Source organism: Lucilia sericata, unplaced genomic scaffold (assembly GCF_015586225.1).
Source record: "Lucilia sericata isolate MDLA Ls3-8-SP2 unplaced genomic scaffold, ASM1558622v1 Contig002480F_arrow, whole genome shotgun sequence".
Taxonomy (NCBI): domain Eukaryota; kingdom Metazoa; phylum Arthropoda; class Insecta; order Diptera; family Calliphoridae; genus Lucilia; species Lucilia sericata.
Window position 1 is genome coordinate 38,267 of NW_023996259.1, and position 20,622 is coordinate 58,888.

Sequence of the window (20,622 nt, forward strand, 5' to 3'; positions counted from 1 at the left end):
GAACAAATTGTTATATTTGCTGACAACAAAAATTACCAGTTCTTTTGTATCACAACAACTAAAAACGTTAACTTCATGGCAATCAAGGTATCAAAAAGTTTTTGTTTGTGCTATTATTTCTATTTAAAGACTTATTAATTTTCAGAATCAAAAACGTTTGGAATATTTGGAATCTTCACTACTTGTTTCCCCCACCAACAAAAAGTTATAATGGATGAAAAAGGGGCCAAATTAAGGAAAAAATTTTCAGGTGTCCGATTCTCAAGAGCATTCGCTATAATTGCAAATACACAACAAGAACTTAACGTTAAGCTAAATTTGTTAAAGATTCAAAAAATTAAATATACAGCCAAAACTTTAATTATTGGCAGTGTTTTAGATGTAAAAAGAAATTTTTTGTGTACTTCGATGACATAAAATATCCTATGTGTAGAGTTTTAAAACAGCTGTTGACATATTATTCAAAATATTTTTTGTTTCAATTTGGAATTTCCCAAAGAATCAGAATTATTTTTCATTTCTCTTACAAGTAATTTTTTTATGAAATAAAAACAGATAAAAAATTTACAAAAAATTTTACTATTAAAATGAGATTTTAAATCTAAGTGATTTGTAATGTAATTTGGTTATGATAAACTCATAATATCTATAGTACAAAATTCTATTTTATTTTCGTATACATTTTGAATTAAAAAATAAAATTGTTTTTTTTTTTAATTATATAAACTCAATTTTATGTACAAATATCTTAAATTATATATATTATATTGAATAAACAGCAATATTTTGATTTAATTTAAAATAAAAAACCATACAAATTTAAAAGCATTTCATTTAAAGAAAAAATTTGAAATTTGGAATAATTCACAAAATGTTGTTGAATTTATTCCAAATTTCAAATATTTTTTCTTTAAATGAAATGCTTTTAAATTTGTATGGTTTTTTATTTTAAATTAAATCAAAATATTGCTGTTTATTCAATATAAATATATATATTTAAGATATTTGTACATAAAATTGAGTTTATATAATTAAAAAAAAAAAACAATTTTATTTTTAATTCAAAAATGTATACGAAACATAAAATAGAATTTTGTACTATAGATATTATGAGTTTATCATAACCAAATTACATTACAAATCACTTAGATTTAAAATCTCATTTTTAATAGTAAAAATTTTTGTAAATTTTTATCTGTTTTATTTCATAAAAAAATACTTGTAAGAAATTGAAAATAATTCTGATTCTTTGGGAAATTCCAAATTGAAAACAAAAAATATTTGAATAATATGTCAACAGCTGTTAAAAACTCTACACATAGGATATTTTATGTCATCGAAGTACACAAAAATTTCTTTTACATCTAAAACACTGCCAATAATTAAAAGTTTTGGCTGTATATTTAATTTTTGAATCTTTAACAAATTTAGCTTAACGTTAAGTTCTTGTTGTGTATTTGCAATTATAGCGAATGCCTCTTGAGAATCGGACACTGAAAATTTTTCCTTAATTTGGCCCCTTTTTCATCCATTATAACTTTTGTTGTGGGGGAAAACAAGTAGTGAAGATTCCAAATTATTCCAAACGTTTTGATTCTGAAAATAATAAGTCTTTAAATAGAAATAATAGCACAAACAAAAAACTTTTTGATACCTTGATTGCATGAAGTTAACGTTTTTAGTTGTTGTGATACAAAAGAACTGGTAATTTTTGTTGTCAGCAAATATAACAATTTGTTCTCGTATGTATTCCATCTTGATGTCAAATCCATAGCATCCTTATATTTAAATGGAAGTCAATATCAATCTGAAAGTTATCAATACTATATATAATACATAATCACATTTGAAATTCATCAAAGTTTAATATATATATTGTTTTTAAAATTAATTTAAAAAAAATTTTAAAATTTGATCATTTACATATTTATTAAATTTAGATTTCTTACCAGCTGGAATCCAGAAGGTCTTGTGTACTCCGGCCATTCATGTAAGATATCTGCAGTGGACTTAGATTCTATCATTTGTTTAAATCTATATTGCGAGCACTTTCTCCAAAAGATATCGAAATCGTCAGCTGATATACCTTTACTACGGAGATTTTCAACAGCATATTTGGCATCTGATTCTGAAACTAAAAAAAATAATTATTATTATAAGTATTTCTACATCAATATATGTATTTATACCATATTCTTGATGACATTCCTCCTGAGCAGGCTCTTTAGGTTGAAGAACTTGTTTGAAAAGCCTTTTTAAATTATAAATTTTGGAATATAACTTTCCTCTTTTCCCATTGTTGTAATATTCCTGAAATAAAAAAAATTCATGAATAAATTGTGAAAATTCTAAAGAAATAAAGCTTACCAATTGTTCGGTGGGAAAAATGGAGCATATTTCTTTTTCCATTTCCTTACAATCGGTCATCGAGTAAGTCATATCCTTGGATTCAATATAAGCTGCAATAGTTTTAATAAGCAACTGCCTCTGCTCTTCGTGGAGGATTTTGTTTTCCTCATAATACTGTAAAATTGATCTTCCATTTTTTGTATTTTGAAGCATGGTCAATACAGAACAAATTGCTTGTTTTGCGATTACGTTTTGTGGGGAAGTTGTTAATGTACCACAGGCATCTTTTCTCCAGCTTTCTAAGTTTGATTCAAATAGAGCTTGGTCCCCGACTGCAAGACCTTGAAAAAGTGTTCGTATGTGGTCAGGTTTTAAAATTTTAAAACTTTAGTTGTTATTCGATGTTCTGGAAGAAATGTATGCATTATTTTGTGTAGTTCGATTTATATTAGCAATGTAGTTGAAAATTCTTACCAGTAAAATGATTATGAAGATGTTCCAAATCCCATTCGATTAACAAGTCAAGTAGAGTGTTGTCAACAACTGTATTCATATTATCCTATAGAAGACATGTATTAGTACACACTTTTATAAAATTCATGTAATTTAACAGAGAAGTTTCAACTTTTTCAACTGGCGGTCCTACAACATTATTTAGTGTAATAATTTCGAAAGTATTTGAAAATACTTTTTATTTCATAAGCTGCAAAGTGAGAGTCATAAATAGTTGTAACTTTTTGACCACATATAAGAATGTCATCAGATTTAGTTTTACAAATACATATAACCGCAAATATATCTACATCATTTAAAAAATCGTCCAATGAAACATTTATTGTCATATAGATAACCCCATTTTACCTGCTTCTGAATTTTGAATGAAATTTAAAATCGGAGTTACTATATTATTTTCTATTAATTTTTGTAATTTTATAATATCAGATCGAGTGTAATTATTGTTAGAATGCATTTGAATTACAAATTTGTTTATGGAGGTATTTACGTTTTGTAATAAATCATTGTAATTAAATTTAGGAACATTTGGGGTTTCTGATTCTACATTCTCTGTTAATATAATTGAATCGTCACAACTTGCATTAATCTCTTCACTTTTACTTTTTTAAAATGTTTTAAAATGTGCATTTTAAAATTATATTTTAAACTAAATCTTTGGTAACAATTTTCAACATTACAAATGTACACTGTTCCAGGAGGAGTATAGTGTAATTTTAAATGTGTTAAAAACTTCTCTGGGCAATCAAACACGTCACTGCACATAAAACAACTGATACTAACCATTTTGGCAAATTAAATTATTATATAACTATTATATATGTATATAACTATTATATGTAATTATATACATAGTTTAATTACTATTTAGTTTAATTTATATTTTAATTTTATTTAACTTTTTTACACACGCACGATATAAAACACTTTCACTTAAGAAGATCAAACGTCAACTAATCATAAACTAAAATAAAAAGAAACAAAAACTACATTGTTTTGTCTATTCAGGATTCTTAATACTCTAAGAAACAGGTTTTTTTTGCAAAAAGCAGAAGCAAAACAAAAAATATAACCGTTATTTTTCTTCTTTGTTGAGAAAAAATGCAGAATTTTTTGTTTCTAGGTTGTTGTTGTTGCCAAAGAATATTTTTTTTTACTGAAAAGGCAAAAAAATGAATGAAAAAACGTGAAATAACCGTCAAAATTCAAAAAAATTAGACAAATTATTTAATTTTGCAACACTGTTTATTGAATATATGAGAAAATTCGATAATTTCTTTATCAACTACTTTTTATTGAGTGATATTTTTAATTTTGCCGTATTGATAAAAAATTTATTAAATTAATGAGCTTTTTTATTGAATTTTGTAATATTTATTAATAACATGTGTTTATTGAAAAAAAAGTTTGTCTATTTTTTTCTGTGTAACTGCTAAATGCAGTAGTGGGAGCACGTAATTATTAATGTTTATTTATTTTTTTTTAACATACAATTTATGGTTTGTTTTGGTTTTATTAAATGTGTGTATTTGTTTGGTTTTTTTAGGTTGTTAAACTAAAAAAAAATTAATATAAAAATCATGCCAAGGTTGTGTTTTACTTTTTAACAAAAAGAAAATACAATAATAATAAGAAAACCCCAAGAAGGTTGAGTGACCTTTTAGATTGTTTTTTATTTATTTGTTTTTATTAAAGAATATTTAACATATTGTGCTAAATATTATGATGATTACAAGGGATGGTGGGTGTTTTTATTTTGTTCTTTCTTTTTTTTTTTTTTTGGTTTTACACAGTCTTAAAGTTAATCTATTAAAATAATTAAAGAATTACCAAACACTGGCTCCATAACCATAAGGATAACCAATACCATAGCCATAGTTGTGAACATGACCATAAGGATAACCATAGCCAAAACCATAACGATAGTTATAGGGATAACTGCCCCACGAGGAGGCATAACCGGGATAAGCTACTGAAGGTACATGCGGCACCAGTACACGATTAACATTGCGTGCCACAACTTGATAGGAAGTAGCTACCGGAGTATGAGGCAAAGCATAGGTAGTAGTTATGGGATTTGCTGGTATAATGCTGGCCTTAACATTAGCCGACAATATAGCCAATACTATAACCAAAAGCTTAAACAAAAATAATAACATTAATATTTTTAACAAATAGTTTTTATTAAAAGAAAACTCACCAATTTCATTTTTAAATACTTTTTATATTTGTTCACTAACCACCCTCTAAGTTTGAAATTCTCTACAAATCTGCTTCCAACTTTTAAATTAAACCGATTTTATATAGATAATCATAAACACAAAGAGGCCTGTCATAATTTTAAAAAGCAAATGCAGCTCAGGCTGCTCTTCTATTTCCAAACACTTTCTCCTTATTAGGAGGCTCTAATGCATATGCCACTGTAATTTGATTTATTTATGTACCTCGCGCTTCTGTCCATATTTTTCCCTTAATCTCCCCTTACTGTTCACTTTGTTTGCCAAAGTCTTTTTTTTTTCAGTTTGGTGTTACAAACATTAGCCGTTTTGTTGCTGTTTATCACTTATGGCATTTTAGCGATCATTATCTATCAAATATTTTGTAATAATTTTTTATAAGTCATAATTATTTATAAAAAAAAATGCATTTTGCATTCATGCATAAATTTTGCATGCCTTTTGCGAAGAAATGATATCAGTTCATTTCGTTTTGTCTCTAATGGGCAGTGGTTTGGTTGTTGGGTACGTATAAGTAATATTAATTGCTTTATAATTGTTGCAATATGTAATTTTATTCAGTTTCATTTTGTATTCGTATCTTTTTTTTTAGATTACAATAATAAAAAAAAATATTTGAAGACAATATATAGTGGGGGAAATGATTAAAGGTAGAGTTGAAAGGAAGTTAGAATGACCTCAGTTAATGAGGAACGTTTTGGTACTTTTTCGTTCATCAAATTATACTGAAACATAAACATTTTTAATTGAATTATAATCTATAAGAGGTATTTTTTGATACTTGTTCCTACCTTCAAATAGTACTTTTTGAAATTTTGTATAATGTGGAAGCTAAAGGCATGAAATTAAAAATAACACGTTCCTTATTGAATGCGAATATAGTCATGCGATAATTTTCGATAATATTGAACCTAAATAGAAACCTTTAAAAATATTTAATTATAATTTTCTATAAAAGTAAAAAAAATTTGATAAAAAATTAAATTCGTTAGGGTAGCGAAGCAACCAGGGTACTATAGTCCTTACAAATTCATATTTTCCACCAAAAGCCAATTTTTATATAACAAATTTAAAATCGGCTATAGACCTTTAAACAATGCTCCAATTTGGAAAATTGTGAATATCTGTGATCAATAAAATTTCCCGAAAAATTTAAACTTAAAATCTGCTATAGATCCCTATATAACGCTTCAATTAAGAAAATATTGAAAACTTCATAGTCGATCACTAAAATTTCCCGAAAATATCGAAATATAAATAGCGCCCCGAAAATACTGAAAAATCTGTGATCACTCATATTTCCCATTAAATCAGTTTTAGATCCTTAAATAAACTTCCAATTGAAAAATTAGTGAAACTTTATCGTCTATAATTTTTCTAGAGAAAACTTCATCGTCGATCACCTTTCTATAGAAGACTTCGTCAGCGATCACTTTTCTGTAGAAAACTTCAACATCGATTATTTTTCTAAAGAAAACATCACCATCGATCAGCTTTCTATAGAAAATTCCATCAACGATCAGTTTACTTTAGAAAACTTCATCATCGATCAGTTTTCTATAAAAAACTACATCATAGATCAGTTTTCTATAGAAAACTTCATCATCGATCAATTTTCTAAAGAAAACTACATCATCGATCAGTTTTCTATAGAAAACTACATCATCGATCAGTGTTCTATAGAAAAAATACATCATCGATCAGTTTTCTATAGAAAACTTCATAATCGATTAGTTTTCTATAGAAAACTTCATCATCGATCAGTTTTCTATAGAAAACTTCATCATCCATCAGCTTTCTTAAAAAAACTTCATCTAATATATTTGTTATTTGACCTCGTTCTATGAAACGTTTGTGTTTAAATTTAACAGTTTGATTAGTTTAAATTTCAACACAGTGCGGTGGCATATTTTAGACACAAACCACTTTCATATTGTTTTCCTACTGAACACTAGAGGGCGTTGTTATTGCATTTTTGGAACTTAAAATTAATTTAATTTTAAAAATTCCAACATGTGCGAGTCTTTAAATATTAAACACACATTAAATTTAACACAAGTCTTTTATTAAAGCACATTAACAGGGAAACCAATCTAGACTAGTGTAATTTACAATATAATTAACCTTTTTATTAAAGGTCATGCAAGGTCAAGTGTGTGTGTTGTTATTATGGGCCAGTTTCTTTAAATTTTAAGATTAAAGATTATAGTTTTGTAAATAGAAATGGAATCAAATTTTACATTTACATTTTTATATGAACCAAAAATTCTTCGAATTGTATGATGATCGGTCTATAATTAACACTTCTCTATAAGTATGGCATTAGGATAGTATTAGACAAAAATGATCTGACCACTTCCTACAATTCTGAAGGGCCCTGACCAAAATGCTACCAAATCAGATATAGAAATTTAGTATTTTTGTAAACATTCCCAAAGATTGACGGACATCTTTAAGAATTCAGAATATGTAATTTGTAAATACTGGGAACGCTTTTATTAACCTATGATCTCCTTACCTCAAATTTGTTGATCACTTTAAAATATTTGTTCAATTATAGTGCTTTTTTTAATAATTTATTTCTCTCAAACATTTACAAAATCCTTCTCTCAATATTAATTAAACATATTTGCATAAGGATTACTGCTGCCCTGCTGTGAAGGTGGAGTTTTATTTGTATTACCTGCTGGCAAGGGATAATGACCCGGACCATAGCTTAAAACGGCTTGACCTCCAGAATGCCAATTATGAGGGCCTTGAGGGTTTTGAGGAGCTGGTTGTAGAGGTGCTAAAGGTATACCATTACTGCCAATAGCTGGAGAAGCTGGTGGCATATCTTTATTAGGTAGTTGAGGATATATAAGGGTTTGATTTGCGGGTGGAGTCCAAGAATTTGAAGGCATTGCTGGTTTATTGTTGGGATTATTTGGTAGTATAGGATAAGCAGGAACTTGAGGAGCCGAAGGTAGAGGGAAACTAGGTCTTGTATGATTTAAGGTGTTTTGTTGTCCATAGGCGGGATATTGTGGATTGATGGGTAGTTGAGGTTTTGTATGATTTAAGGTGTTTTGTTGTCCATAGGCGGGATATTGCGATGGTTGTGGCTGCCATGCAGGACGTGTTTGATTAAAAGAACTTTGTCCATATGTAGGATATTGAGGTTGATTCGGTGCAGGACGTGTTTGATTAAATGTTCCTTGACCATACGAAGGTTGTTGTGGTCTATAGTTATTAACTTGAGCAGGATTATTTATGGCTGGTCTATAGCCAGGTTGATTGTATTGAGAACGATTGTTGGTCTGTTGTTGCCATTGCTGCTGCTGTTGATGTTGGTTGTATGAATGTGCATGAGTTTGATTATGTACTAAAGGTTGTTGATAGCCAACATTGGCTGGTCGATAACCAGCTTGACCCCGTTGATTTTGGGTCACTGTAATGTTTGGTCGCCTATGAGACCAATTATTGTCTACACGTGCCAATGCTGATGTGCAGCTAATACCCAGCAGCATACAAAAGAAGAAAACTAAACAACAGCAACAAATTGAAACAGTTGTTAAAATGCAAATAGAAAAAGTTTAAATATATAATGTATAGTTCTAGAATTGTTATTATTTTTCCTTTAAATACCTTCTTTCTGCAATGAATTTACTAACATTTTGCTTGTTTTTATGATGAGTTTTAAATATAAACTAAATTGAAAAATTAAGCTTTTTTTCCCATCAACACTATTTTAAAATGTTTCTATTACGTTTCATTCTTATCTACAAAACTTTATTTTTATTTAATGATTAATACTAACATCATTATGAGAATCATCTGTTTCATCATTATTATCATTATCTTTTCCCTGTTTTCTTCTTATCTCTTGGAATTCTATTAAAAATACAATTTATTGGTACTTTTTTTTCTTCCAAAGAATTGTTTATTTTTGTTTTGTTTTTTGTTTAAATAATTCCAGCATAGAAAAATATAATAATTATAATAACAATAGAACCGAACAACTAATTAATTTTTATTAATTGAAAAATTACGCCTCTTAAAACTAGCAAAAATCAAATGCATTTTTATGTCATTTATAATTGAAGATCTTTGAGTCGACCTCTTCTTTAACCTCTAGCAATGGGGAATAGACCCTCACAGCTTCCTCGACGCACGATTTCGATATCTGCAAAGAAAGAATAAGTAGATGATTTTGTTAATATTTCTTCAAAAGTAGCACACGACCTCTATATAAAATGCTCATTATTGATCAGCTCTCTTCAGATTTCTTTCAATATCGTCAGTTCTCTATAACAAAAACTTTATTGTCCATCAGTTTTCTACAGAAAACTTCATCAACCATCAGCAGTTCTAGAAATCTGCTTGATCATTGATCAGTTTTTTCTATATAAATCTTTATCATCGATCAGTTTTCTATAAATCTCATCATCATCATCGATCAGTTTTGATTTGACATACTTCATTATCCATAAGTTTTCTATAGATCCTCAATTTTCTCATTGATCAGTTTTCTATATAAACCTATATCATTGAGAAGTTTTCTTCAAAAAACTTTATGATCGGTCAGTTTTGAAAAAAAAAAAACTTAATCATCGATCACTTTTCTATAGAACTTTTCAACACCGATCTGTATTCTATAGAAAATTTCACCAACGATCAGTTTCTATTGAAAAATTAAAATTATTCATTATTGATCAGTTTTTTCTATATAAAACTTTATCATCGATAAGTTTGATTTCACATACTTCCTCATTGATCAGTTTTCTATAGTAAATTTGATCAAACAGTTCTCCATAAAAAACTCTATCATTGATCAGTTTATAATCGATCGGTTTTCTATAGATCTCATCATCATCGATAAGTTTGATTTGACATATTACATTATCGATCAGTTTTCTATAGTAAACTTGATCATCAATCAATCAGTTCTCTACAGAAAAACGTTTTTATTGATCGGATTTCTTCCATCAGTTAATTATAAAAAAATTTCAAAAAACTACACATTATAAATCAGTTCTCTTTATATAAAACCTTCATCATCGTTGAGTTCTCTATATAATCGTCGATCGGTTTAATTTGGAAATCTTTAAAATCGATCAGTTTGATTTGGATAAGTTCTTTATCGATCAGTTTTCTCTAGAAGATTTCAACATTGATCAGTTATTATCAATTCTCTTTAAAAAACATTCATCATTGAACAGTTTTCTATTTTTAAAAATCATCATTATCGATCAGTTTCCGCAGAAAATATTATCATTGTTCAATTTTCATCAGTTTACAATGACTCTAATTGCTACATGTTTTCAATAAAAAAAAACAAATATTCATACTTTTAATATATTTATTGCCCTGATAAGTGTGCATCTCAAAAAATATCTTTAATGGGTTATGGAACCTTTGTGACCTTGTCTTTATTTTATTTTTGTTATTTTTACTTTTTATCTCGTAATGACTTTTTCTTACTTAATACTCATATAACTCAAAAAAAGTAAAATAATTAAACATTTATTTTCAATAATACTGCATTTACCGGTTTCATTTTGACAATTTGACGTTTAAATTTTGCGCACTTTTTTCTTTGGTGTCATGCAACGTACTTGAGCTGTTGTTTAAAAAACATTAAAAACGGAACTTGTTTTAGTCTTTTGTTTAATTTTAAACATGTGCGATAAATTTTGGCGCCCGTGAATTTTTTGTTTTTTGTATGATAATCAATATTTTATTTATATTGAATTGGATGTAAAAAAAATGCAAGGTTTTGAGCACAGTTTAAGTAATTTGAGGTAGGAAATGCAGTTCGAGTTCAGTTCGAGATCAGTTCGAGTTCAGTTTTTAGTGCGTTCGAGATCAGTTTCGAGTTCAGTTTTAGTGCAGTTCGAGATCAGTTCGAGTTCAGTTCTAGTTCAGTTCTAGTTCAGTTCTAGTTCAGTTCTAGTTCAGTTCTAGTTCAGTTCTAGTTCAGTTCTAGTTCAGTTCTAGTTCAGTTCTAGTTCAGTTCTAGTTCAGTTCTAGTTCAGTTCTAGTTCAGTTCTAGTTCAGTTCTAGTTCAGTTCTAGTTCAGTTCTAGTTCAGTTCTAGTTCAGTTCTAGTTCAGTTCTAGTTCAGTTCTAGTTCAGTTCTAGTTCAGTTCTAGTTCAGTTCTAGTTCAGTTCTAGTTCAGTTCTAGTTCAGTTCTAGTTCAGTTCTAGTTCAGTTCTAGTTCAGTTCTAGTTCAGTTCTAGTTCAGTTCTAGTTCAGTTCTAGTTCAGTTCTAGTTCAGTTCTAGTTCAGTTCTAGTTCAGTTCTAGTTCAGTTCTAGTTCAGTTCTAGTTCAGTTCTAGTTCAGTTCTAGTTCAGTTCTAGTTCAGTTCTAGTTCAGTTCTAGTTCAGTTCTAGTTCAGTTCTAGTTCAGTTCTAGTTCAGTTCTAGTTCAGTTCTAGTTCAGTTCTATTCAGTTCTAGTTCAGTTCTAGTTCAGTTCTAGTTCAGTTCTAGTTCAGTTCTAGTTCAGTTCTAGTTCAGTTCTAGTTCAGTTCTAGTTCAGTTCTAGTTCAGTTCTAGTTCAGTTCTAGTTCAGTTCTAGTTCAGTTCTAGTTCAGTTCTAGTTCAGTTCTAGTTCAGTTCTAGTTCAGTTCTAGTTCAGTTCTAGTTCAGTTCTAGTTCAGTTCTAGTTCAGTTCTAGTTCAGTTCTAGTTCAGTTCTAGTTCAGTTCTAGTTCAGTTCTAGTTCAGTTCTAGTTCAGTTCTAGTTCAGTTCTAGTTCAGTTCTAGTTCAGTTCTAGTTCAGTTCTAGTTCAGTTCTAGTTCAGTTCTAGTTCAGTTCTAGTTCAGTTCTAGTTCAGTTCTAGTTCAGTTCTAGTTCAGTTCTAGTTCAGTTCTAGTTCAGTTCTAGTTCAGTTCTAGTTCAGTTCTAGTTCAGTTCTAGTTCAGTTCTAGTTCAGTTCTAGTTCAGTTCTAGTTCAGTTCTAGTTCAGTTCTAGTTCAGTTCTAGTTCTAGTTCAGTTCTAGTTCAGTTCTAGTTCAGTTCTAGTTCTTCTAGTTCAGTTCTAGTTCAGTTCTAGTTCAGTTCTAGTTCAGTTCTAGTTCAGTTCTAGTTCAGTTCTAGTTCAGTTCTAGTTCAGTTCTAGTTCAGTTCTAGTTCAGTTCTACTTCAGTTCTAGTTCAGTTCTAGTTCAGTTCTAGTTCAGTTCTAGTTCAGTTCAAGTTCAGTTCTAGTTCAGTTCTAGTTCAGTTCTAGTTCAGTTCTAGTTCAGTTCTAGTTCAGTTCTAGTTCAGTTCTAGTTCAGTTCTAGTTCAGTTCTAGTTCAGTTCTAGTTCAGTTCTAGTTCAGTTCTAGTTCAGTTCTAGTTCAGTTCTAGTTCAGTTCTAGTTCAGTTCTAGTTCAGTTCTAGTTCAGTTCTAGTTCAGTTCTAGTTCAGTTCTAGTTCAGTTCTAGTTCAGTTCTAGTTCAGTTCTAGTTCAGTTCTAGTTCAGTTCTAGTTCAGTTCTAGTTCAGTTCTAGTTCAGTTCAAGTTCAGTTCTAGTTCAGTTCTAGTTCAGTTCTAGTTCAGTTCTAGTTCAGTTCTAGTTCAGTTCTAGTTCAGTTCTAGTTCAGTTCTAGTTCAGTTCTAGTTCAGTTCTAGTTCAGTTCTAGTTCAGTTCTAGTTCAGTTCTAGTTCAGTTCTAGTTCAGTTCTAGTTCAGTTCTAGTTCAGTTCTAGTTCAGTTCTAGTTCAGTTCTAGTCAGTTCTAGTTCAGTAGTTCAGTTCTAGTTCAGTTCTAGTTCAGTTCTAGTTCAGTTCTAGTTCAGTTCTAGTTCAGTTCTAGTTCAGTTCTAGCTCAGTTCTAGCTCAGTTCTAGTTCAGTTCTAGTTCAGTTCTAGTTCAGTTCTAGTTCAGTTCTAGTTCAGTTCTAGTTCAGTTCTAGTTCAGTTCTAGTTCAGTTCTAGTTCAGTTCTAGTTCAGTTCTAGTTCAGTTATAGTTCAGTTCTAGTTCAGTTATAGTTCAGTTCTAGTTCAGTTCTAGTTCAGTTCTAGTTCAATTCTAGTTCAGTTCTAGTTCAGTTCTAGTTCAGTTCTAGTTCAGTTTCTAGTTCACTTCTACTTCAGTTCTAGTTCAGTTCTAGTTAAGTTCTACTTCACTTCTAGTTCAGTTCTAATTCATTTCTAGTTCAGTTCTAATTCACTTCTAGTTCACTTCAAGTTCACTTCGAGTTCAGTTCTAGTTCTGTTTTAAATTAGTTCAAGTATTTGTATTTAAGTTCTCGTTTTGTCCGAGATAGTTTTAGTTCACTTCTACTAGTTAGTACATGTGATACTAAAAGCAACTAAACAATTTCAAACTTTTCCCTAACTGCACAACACTAGCGGACATAATTATAAACTTGGCCTTGAGTTTTTTCTACTAACCGATTTTGAACAATTAAGTGCCATTTAGCCTTAAAATAAATTCATTTAAATACGTGACTTTTTTCTAACCACTTTAACTCTGAGATAAATTACACACTTCTTAAACACATGTACAGAAATTAAGATATTAAGCTAAAAAGATCTCTGTCACATTCCAGCTAACATCTTTCTTCGCTCTCATTAAAAAACACATACATACATACCTGCTCCACATTGTCTGGCACAATTGAATTTCTGCTCATTGCCATACTGTTCGCGATTACTGGCACAAATTGGATTAAACTCTGAGGTCGTGGGACATCTACTAAAACAGTCCAAGAATTGAGGTGTAGGCGTAGTAGCTGCGGCAATAAATGGTACCATTGTGGGTACAGCTGGTTGATTATTGACAAAAACAACGGAGTTTCCGGGTGCGGCAGTTGTTGTGGCAAACACTAACTGTTGCCCAGGACCTAACCAATTTTGATTGTTTAAACCGCTACCTTGAGAATTGATATTGTTCTGTCTTGGGAAATTACCAAATGGTCTTAATTGATTGAACTGGAAATCTGGCTGAAATTGTTGTTGTGTGAATTGGATGCAGCTGCAAACAATTACAATAAAGATGACTGAGAAAACTGCAAATAATAAATCAAATATTTAATATTGTTTACACATTGCTGTTGATTGTTTCATTTTAATTAGTTGTTAGGGTAACAAAATATTACTTTGTTAAAACACAATACCGGCAACATTTTTGGTGTGTTGTTACTGCGAATGTATCTAAAATTCAACTGAATCTTTAAGAGCGATGCTAGATGAATCTTTATAGCATTATGATTAGGTTTTATATTTTGTGTTTAAATTTAAACTGTAGTTATTTACCTGTGTGTTTTTTTTTTCATTCGGTTTTTTTAAATTGTGAATCATAGTGGTCATTCATATAAAAAAATATATTAAAGCAAAATCCAATTTAATCAATTGTTTATGAGTAGCAGTTCATTCTCCCGGTTTTTAAGACTTAAATAATGTTTAACTAAATCCAGTTTAAATTTTTGCGGTTAAAAAGTATCGATCCCATATTTGTTTGTTTTTAACGTTGATCAAATATGTTTTTGATATTTTGCATTTTTATGAATACATTAATTCGTAGACATAAACAAAATATTAACGGGGGATTTAAATTTTAAATCAATATTAATATTTAGTTTTTATTTTGATTAAAATTGCAATAAAATTATGGTAGGTCAAACTCGTTTAAATGTAACCCTACATTTTGCATATTTCAAACATAATTAATGTGCACAGTGGGGCAGACGGGCAATGAAATGGTTGTTAATAAAAAAACTGTAAAACTTTGAGTGTACCACAGACCTATGTAGTTTTCGTTGAGTTTATCGTTAAACTCTACTTTATATCAAGTTTAGTTCAGATCTGGTTCAGTTCTAGTTTAGTTCTAATACAGTTCTAGTTCAGTTCTAGTTTAAACCTAGTTCAGTTCTAGATCAGTTTTAGTTCAGTTCTAGTTCAGTTCTAGTTCAGTTCTAGTTCAGTTCTAGTTCAGTTCTAGTTCAGTTCTAGTTCAGTTCTAGTTCAGTTCTAGTTCAGTTCTAGTTCAGTTCTAGTTCAGTTCTAGTTCAGTTCTAGTTCAGTTCTAGTTCAGTTCTAGTTCATTTCTAGTTCATTTCTAGGTTCTAGTTCAGTTCTAGTTCAGTTCTAGTTCAGTTCTAGTTCAGTTCTAGTTCAGTTCTAGTTCAGTTCTAGTTCAGTTCTAGTTCAGTTCTAGTTCAGTTCTAGTTCAGTTCTAGTTCAGTTCTAGTTCAGTTCTAGTTCATCTAGTTCAGTTCTAGTTCAGTTCTAGTTCAGTTCTAGTTCAGTTCTAGTTCAGTTCTAGTTCAGTTCTAGTTCAGTTCTAGTTCAGTTCTAGTTCAGTTCTAGTTCAGTTCTAGTTCAGTTCTAGTTCAGTTCTAGTTCAGTTCTAGTTCAGTTCTAGTTCAGTTCTAGTTCAGTTCTAGTTCAGTTCTAGTTCAGTTCTAGTTCATTTCTAGTTCAGTTCTAGTTCAGTTCTAGTTCAGTTCTAGTTCAGTTCTAGTTCAGTTCTAGTTCAGTTCTAGTTCAGTTCTAGTTCAGTTCTAGTTCAGTTCTAGTTCAGTTCTAGTTCAGTTCTAGTTCAGTTCTAGTTCAGTTCTAGTTCAGTTCTAGTTCAGTTCTAGTTCAGTTCTAGTTCAGTTCTAGTTCAGTTCTAGTTCAGTTCTAGTTCAGTTCTAGTTCAGTTCTAGTTCAGTTCTAGTTCAGTTCTAGTTCAGTTCTAGTCAGTTCTCAGTTCTAGTTTAGTTCTAGTTCAGTTCTAGTTCAGTTCTAGTTCAGTTCTAGTTCAGTTCTAGTTCAGTTCTAGTTTTATTCTAGAGTTCTAGTTTTATTCTAGTTCAGTTCTAGTTCAGTTCTAGTTCAGTTCTAGTTCAGTTCTAGTTCAGTTCTAGTTCAGTTCTAGTTCAGTTCTAGTTCAGTTCTAGTTCAGTTCTAGTTCAGTTCTAGTTCAGTTCTAGTTCAGTTCTAGTTCAGTTCTAGTTCAGTTCTAGTTCAGTTCTAGTTCAGTTCTAGTTCAGTTCTAGGTCAGTTCTAGTTTTGTTCTAGTTCAGTTCTAGTTCAGTTCTAGTTCAGTTCTAGTTCAGTTCTAGTTCAGTTCTAGTTCAGTTCTAGTTCAGTTCTAGTTCAGTTCTAGTTCAGTTCTAGTTCAGTTCTAGTTCAGTTCTAGTTCAGTTCTAGTTCAGTTCTAGTTCAGTTCTAGTTCAGTTCTAGTTCAGTTCTAGTTCAGTTCTAGTTCAGTTCTAGTTCAGTTCAAGTTCAGTTCTAGTTCAGTTCTAGTTCAGTTCTAGTTCAGTTCTAGTTCAGTTCTAGTTCAGTTCTAGTTCAGTTCTAGTTCGGTTCTAGTTCAGTTCTAGTTCAGTTCTAGTTCAGTTCTAGTTCAGTTCTAGTTCAGTTCTAGTTCAGTTCTAGTTCAGTTCTAGTTCAGTTCTAGTTCAGTTCTAGTTCAGTTCTAGTTCAGTTCTAGTTCAGTTCTAGTTCAGTTCTAGTTCAGTTCTAGTTCAGTTCTAGTACAGTTCTAGTTTAGTTCCAGTTCAGTTCTAGTTCAGTTCTAGTTCAATTCTAGTTCAGTTCTAGTTCAGTTCTAGTTCAGTTCTAGTTCAGTTCTAGTTCAGTTCTAGTTCAGTTCTAGTTCAGTTCTAGTTCAGTTCTAGTTCAGTTCTAGTTCAGTTCTAGTTCAGTTAGTTCAGTTCTAAGTTCAGTTCTAGTTCAGTTCTAGTTCAGTTCTAGTTCAGTTCTAGTTCAGTTCTAGTTCAGTTCTTTAGTTCAGTTCTAGTTCAGTTCTAGTTCAGTTCTAGTTCAGTTCTAGTTCAGTTCTAGTTCAGTTCTAGTTCAGTTCTAGTTCTTCTAGTTCAGTTCTAGTTCAGTTCTAGTTCAGTTCTAGTTCAGTTCTAGTTCAGTTCTAGTTCAGTTCTAGTTCAGTTCTAGTTCAGTTCTAGTTCAGTTCTAGTTCAGTTCTAGTTCAGTTCTAGTTCAGTTCAAGTTCAGTTCTAGTTCAGTTCTAGTTCAGTTCTAGTTCAGTTCTAGTTCGGTTCTAGTTCAGTTCTAGTTCAGTTCTAGTTCAGTTCTAGTTCAGTTCTAGTTCAGTTCTAGTTCAGTTCTAGTACAGTTCTAGTTCAGTTCCAGTTCAGTTCTAGTTCAGTTCTAGTTCAATTCTAGTTCAGTTCTAGTTCAGTTCTAGTTCAGTTCTACTTCAGTTCTAGTTCAGTTCTAGTTCAGTTCTAGTTCAGTTCAGTTCTAGTTCAGTTCTAGTTCAGTTCTAGTTCAGTTCTAGTTCAGTTCTAGTTCAGTTCTAGTTCAGTTCTAGTTCAGTTCTAGTTCAGTTCTAGTTCAGTTCTAGTTCAGTTCTAGTTCAGTTCTAGTTCAGTTCTAGTTCAGTTCTAGTTCAGTTCTAGTTCAGTTCTAGTTCAGTTCTAGTTCAGTTCTAGTTCAGTTCTAGTTCAGTTCTAGTTTTATTCTAGTTTTATTCTAGTTCAGTTCTAGTTCAGTTCTAGTTCAGTTCTAGTTCAGTTCTAGTTCAGTTCTAGTTCAGTTCTAGTTCAGTTCTAGTTCAGTTCTAGTTCAGTTCTAGTTCAGTTCTAGTTCTGTTCTAGTTCAGTTCTAGTTCAGTTCTAGGTCAGTTCTAGGTCAGTTCTAGTTCAGTTCTAGTTCAGTTCTAGTTCAGTTCTAGTTCAGTTCTAGTTCAGTTCTAGTTCAGTTCTAGTTCAGTTCTAGTTCGGTTCTAGTTCAGTTCTAGTTCAGTTCTAGTTCAGTTCTAGTTCAGTTCTAGTTCAGTTCTAGTTCAGTTCTAGTTCAGTTCTAGTTCAGTTCTAGTACAGTTCTAGTTCAGTTCCAGTTCAGTTCTAGTTCAGTTCTAGTTCAGTTCTAGTTCAGTTCTAGTTCAGTTCTAGTTCAGTTCTAGTTCAGTTCTAGTTCAGTTCTAGTTCAGTTCTAGTTCAGTTCTAGTTCAGTTCTAGTTCAGTTCTAGTTCAGTTCTAGTTCAGTTCTAGTTCAGTTCTAGTTCAGTTCTAGTTCAGTTCTAGTTCAGTTCTAGTTCAGTTCTAGTTCAGTTCTAGTTCAGTTCTAGTTCAGTTCTAGTTCAGTTCTAGTTCAGTTCTAGTTCAGTTCTAGTTCAGTTCTAGTTCAGTTCTAGTTCAGTTCTAGTTCAGATCTGGTTCAGTTCATTTCAACTACAGCTCTAGTTCCGTTCAATTACAATTTGAAAGAAAACAATAACTTTTTCGTGTCGGAATATTTATTTAACCAATAATTATTGCATTATAAGGAGTCGCTGTTATTTTCTCTCCCGGCATGTCATACATGGGCGATATATATTTCATGGAATTCTCCCATTGTTTATAACTTGGTTGTTTCGATTGCCAGCCAACAAATCCTTTAAAATATATAGACATTAACTTTTCAAATTATATTTTATAATTTTCCTTCATACCACTTGAAGTTTCTGGTAATTTATTTATGGCCATATTCTTCTCATTTGTATTTGTATTTGCATCATTAAACAAATATTTGTTTTGTTGAGTTTGCAAACATTTAATCAAATGTAAGCCACTACGTGGTCGACCACAACCAGACAGCCACCAGTGATTTGTGCATTTCCGGTGAAACAAAATATGAATCACCCTCATTAGAATAGTTAAATGGACATGTTTGATCTAATTATTTAGAAAGTATAAAATTTGTGCTTTACTATGAAACATAATTTTTTATATTTAATTTTATTTTAAATACTTATGTACCTATCAAATCTGCTTTCAATTTGTTATTAATTTTAGTTTGATTATACATTTCATTCCAGGGAGTTTCATCGTAGAATCGTGACCACTTTTGGGATAATTTCGTCGTGATTTATACTCTGTTTCAATTTGCTCTTTGCTGGTAAGTGAATAATAGTTTATTTTTAGAAAAATGTTTTATTTTTAAAATAAGAGTTACATATCTGCATCAATTTATTTATTTACTGTCTATGTTATAAGTAAATATTGAAATTTATAGTTTGTTTCCGTTTGCCAGATGTTTTACATCCGCCGGATATTGTTTTTATTTATTTCAGGTTGTAGTTGACTTTTTTTATTGTATTTTGTAAAATAAACATATAAATTTAAAAACATTTTTTTCTGTGAGTTTGAATTGTTTATTTACTTACATTTTACCAATTTTTTTCACTGGATCCGTATTCATGTTGTTTGATTTCGTTGTTGCTGTTGGTATCTTATCCTACTATTTGTCGATTATGGAACTCAGATAGTGTACGTTGACTGCAAAATAGAATACAGGTGTACTTAGTTACTTCAGTTAGTTAAGTTAAAAGGGAAGGAAACCATGGAAACATACAATAATACATTATCTATAATATGAAAATAATGCCTTCTTTATATCTGTTAAAATTTTTTTACAAAGTTTCATTATTGTTATTTTTATTAAAAAAGGTACTTTTTGAATTTTATATATATAAATGATTTTATACCTCCCTAACATTATTAGTTCGGTTGTCAGAATACATTCATTCATCCTTCCTTACATGTGTTGGTGACTGCAGCAGACTTATTTTTTTTTCTGGTTTGGCAACCAAAAGTAAACAAACTATTTTTAGCCTAAAATCCCTAATTTCATAACAAATTTCACACAGATATCTACATTGTACATAGATAACTACGAATAAGATGTTTAGTGAAACAAAATTAAGTACTAGAACTGAACTAGAACTGAACTAGAACTGAACTAGAACTGAACTAGAACTGAACTAGAACTGAACTAGAACTGAACTAGAACTAAACTAGAACTGAACTAGAACTGAACTAGAATTGAACTAGAACTGAACTAGAACTGAACTAGAACTGAACTAGAACTGAACTAGAACTGAACTAGAACTGAACTAGAACTGAACTAGAACTGAACTAGAACTGAACTAAAACTGAACTAGAACTAAACTAGAACTGAACTGGAACTGAACTAGAACTGAACTAGAACTGAACTAGAACTGAACTAGAACTGAACTAGAACTGAACTAGAACTGAACTAAAACTGAACTAGAACTGAACTAGAACTGAACTAGAACTGAGCTAGAACTGAACTAGAACTGAACTAAAACTGAACTAGAACTGAACTAGAACTGAACTAGAACTGAACTAGAACTGAACTAGAACTGAACTAGAACTGAACTAGAACTGAACTAGAACTGAACTAGAACTGAACTAGAACTGAACTAGAACTGAACTAGAACTGAACTAGAACTGAACTAGAACTGAACTAGAACTGAACTAGAACTGATCTAGAACTGAACTAGAACTGAACTAGAACTGAACTAGAATGAACTAGAACTGAACTAGAACTGAACTAGAACTGAACTAGAACTGAACTAGAACTGAACTAGAACTGAACTAGAACTGAACTAGAACTGAACTAGAACTGAACTAGAACTGAACTAGAACTGAACTAGAACTGAACTAGAACTGAACTAACTGAACTAGAACTGAACTAGAACTGAACTAGAACTGAACTAGAACTGAACTAGAACTGAACTAGAACTGAACTAGAACTGAACTAGAACTGAACTAGAACTAAACTAGAACTAAACTAGAACTGAACTAGAACTGAAC

The 20,622-nt window shown here is 30.7% G+C and overlaps 4 protein-coding genes and 1 pseudogene across 5 annotated transcripts; all 5 read right to left on the reverse strand.

Moving 5' to 3' along the window:
• Positions 1 to 1,762: 1,762 nt before the first annotated feature.
• Positions 1,763 to 2,707, reverse strand: LOC119613980. Its single transcript, XM_037970058.1, has 4 exons — positions 2,368 to 2,707; positions 2,190 to 2,310; positions 1,950 to 2,134; positions 1,763 to 1,807 (listed from the first exon to the last, which is right to left on the reverse strand). The coding sequence occupies exons 1-4, from the start codon at positions 2,560 to 2,562 to the stop codon at positions 1,763 to 1,765; spliced, it is 546 nt and encodes a 181-aa protein (XP_037825986.1). The 5' UTR covers positions 2,563 to 2,707.
• Positions 2,708 to 4,582: 1,875 nt separating this feature from the next.
• Positions 4,583 to 5,198, reverse strand: LOC119613984. The gene is made up of 2 exons (XM_037970062.1): positions 5,063 to 5,198; positions 4,583 to 5,000 (listed from the first exon to the last, which is right to left on the reverse strand). Exons 1-2 carry the CDS (start codon positions 5,069 to 5,071, stop codon positions 4,689 to 4,691), a joined length of 321 nt encoding a protein of 106 aa, XP_037825990.1. The 5' UTR covers positions 5,072 to 5,198; the 3' UTR covers positions 4,583 to 4,688.
• A 2,455-nt stretch (positions 5,199 to 7,653) lies between these two features.
• Positions 7,654 to 8,812, reverse strand: LOC119613988 (trithorax group protein osa-like). Its single transcript, XM_037970066.1, has 2 exons — positions 8,727 to 8,812; positions 7,654 to 8,622 (listed from the first exon to the last, which is right to left on the reverse strand). Exons 1-2 carry the CDS (start codon positions 8,752 to 8,754, stop codon positions 7,715 to 7,717), a joined length of 936 nt encoding a protein of 311 aa, XP_037825994.1. The 5' UTR covers positions 8,755 to 8,812; the 3' UTR covers positions 7,654 to 7,714.
• Positions 8,813 to 9,075: 263 nt separating this feature from the next.
• LOC119613981 lies at positions 9,076 to 14,266 on the reverse strand. Of its 2 annotated transcripts, none has more exons than XM_037970059.1 (3): positions 14,170 to 14,266; positions 13,666 to 14,079; positions 9,076 to 9,264 (listed from the first exon to the last, which is right to left on the reverse strand). In XM_037970059.1, exons 2-3 carry the CDS (start codon positions 13,823 to 13,825, stop codon positions 9,206 to 9,208), a joined length of 219 nt encoding a protein of 72 aa, XP_037825987.1. In that variant the 5' UTR covers positions 13,826 to 14,079; positions 14,170 to 14,266; the 3' UTR covers positions 9,076 to 9,205. The 2 variants fall into 2 exon arrangements, with proteins under 2 accessions (XP_037825987.1, XP_037825988.1); XM_037970060.1 differs by having other exon boundaries at positions 14,188 to 14,262.
• A 3,998-nt stretch (positions 14,267 to 18,264) lies between these two features.
• On the reverse strand, positions 18,265 to 19,206 carry LOC119613990 (annotated as a pseudogene).
• Positions 19,207 to 20,622: the final 1,416 nt, after the last annotated feature.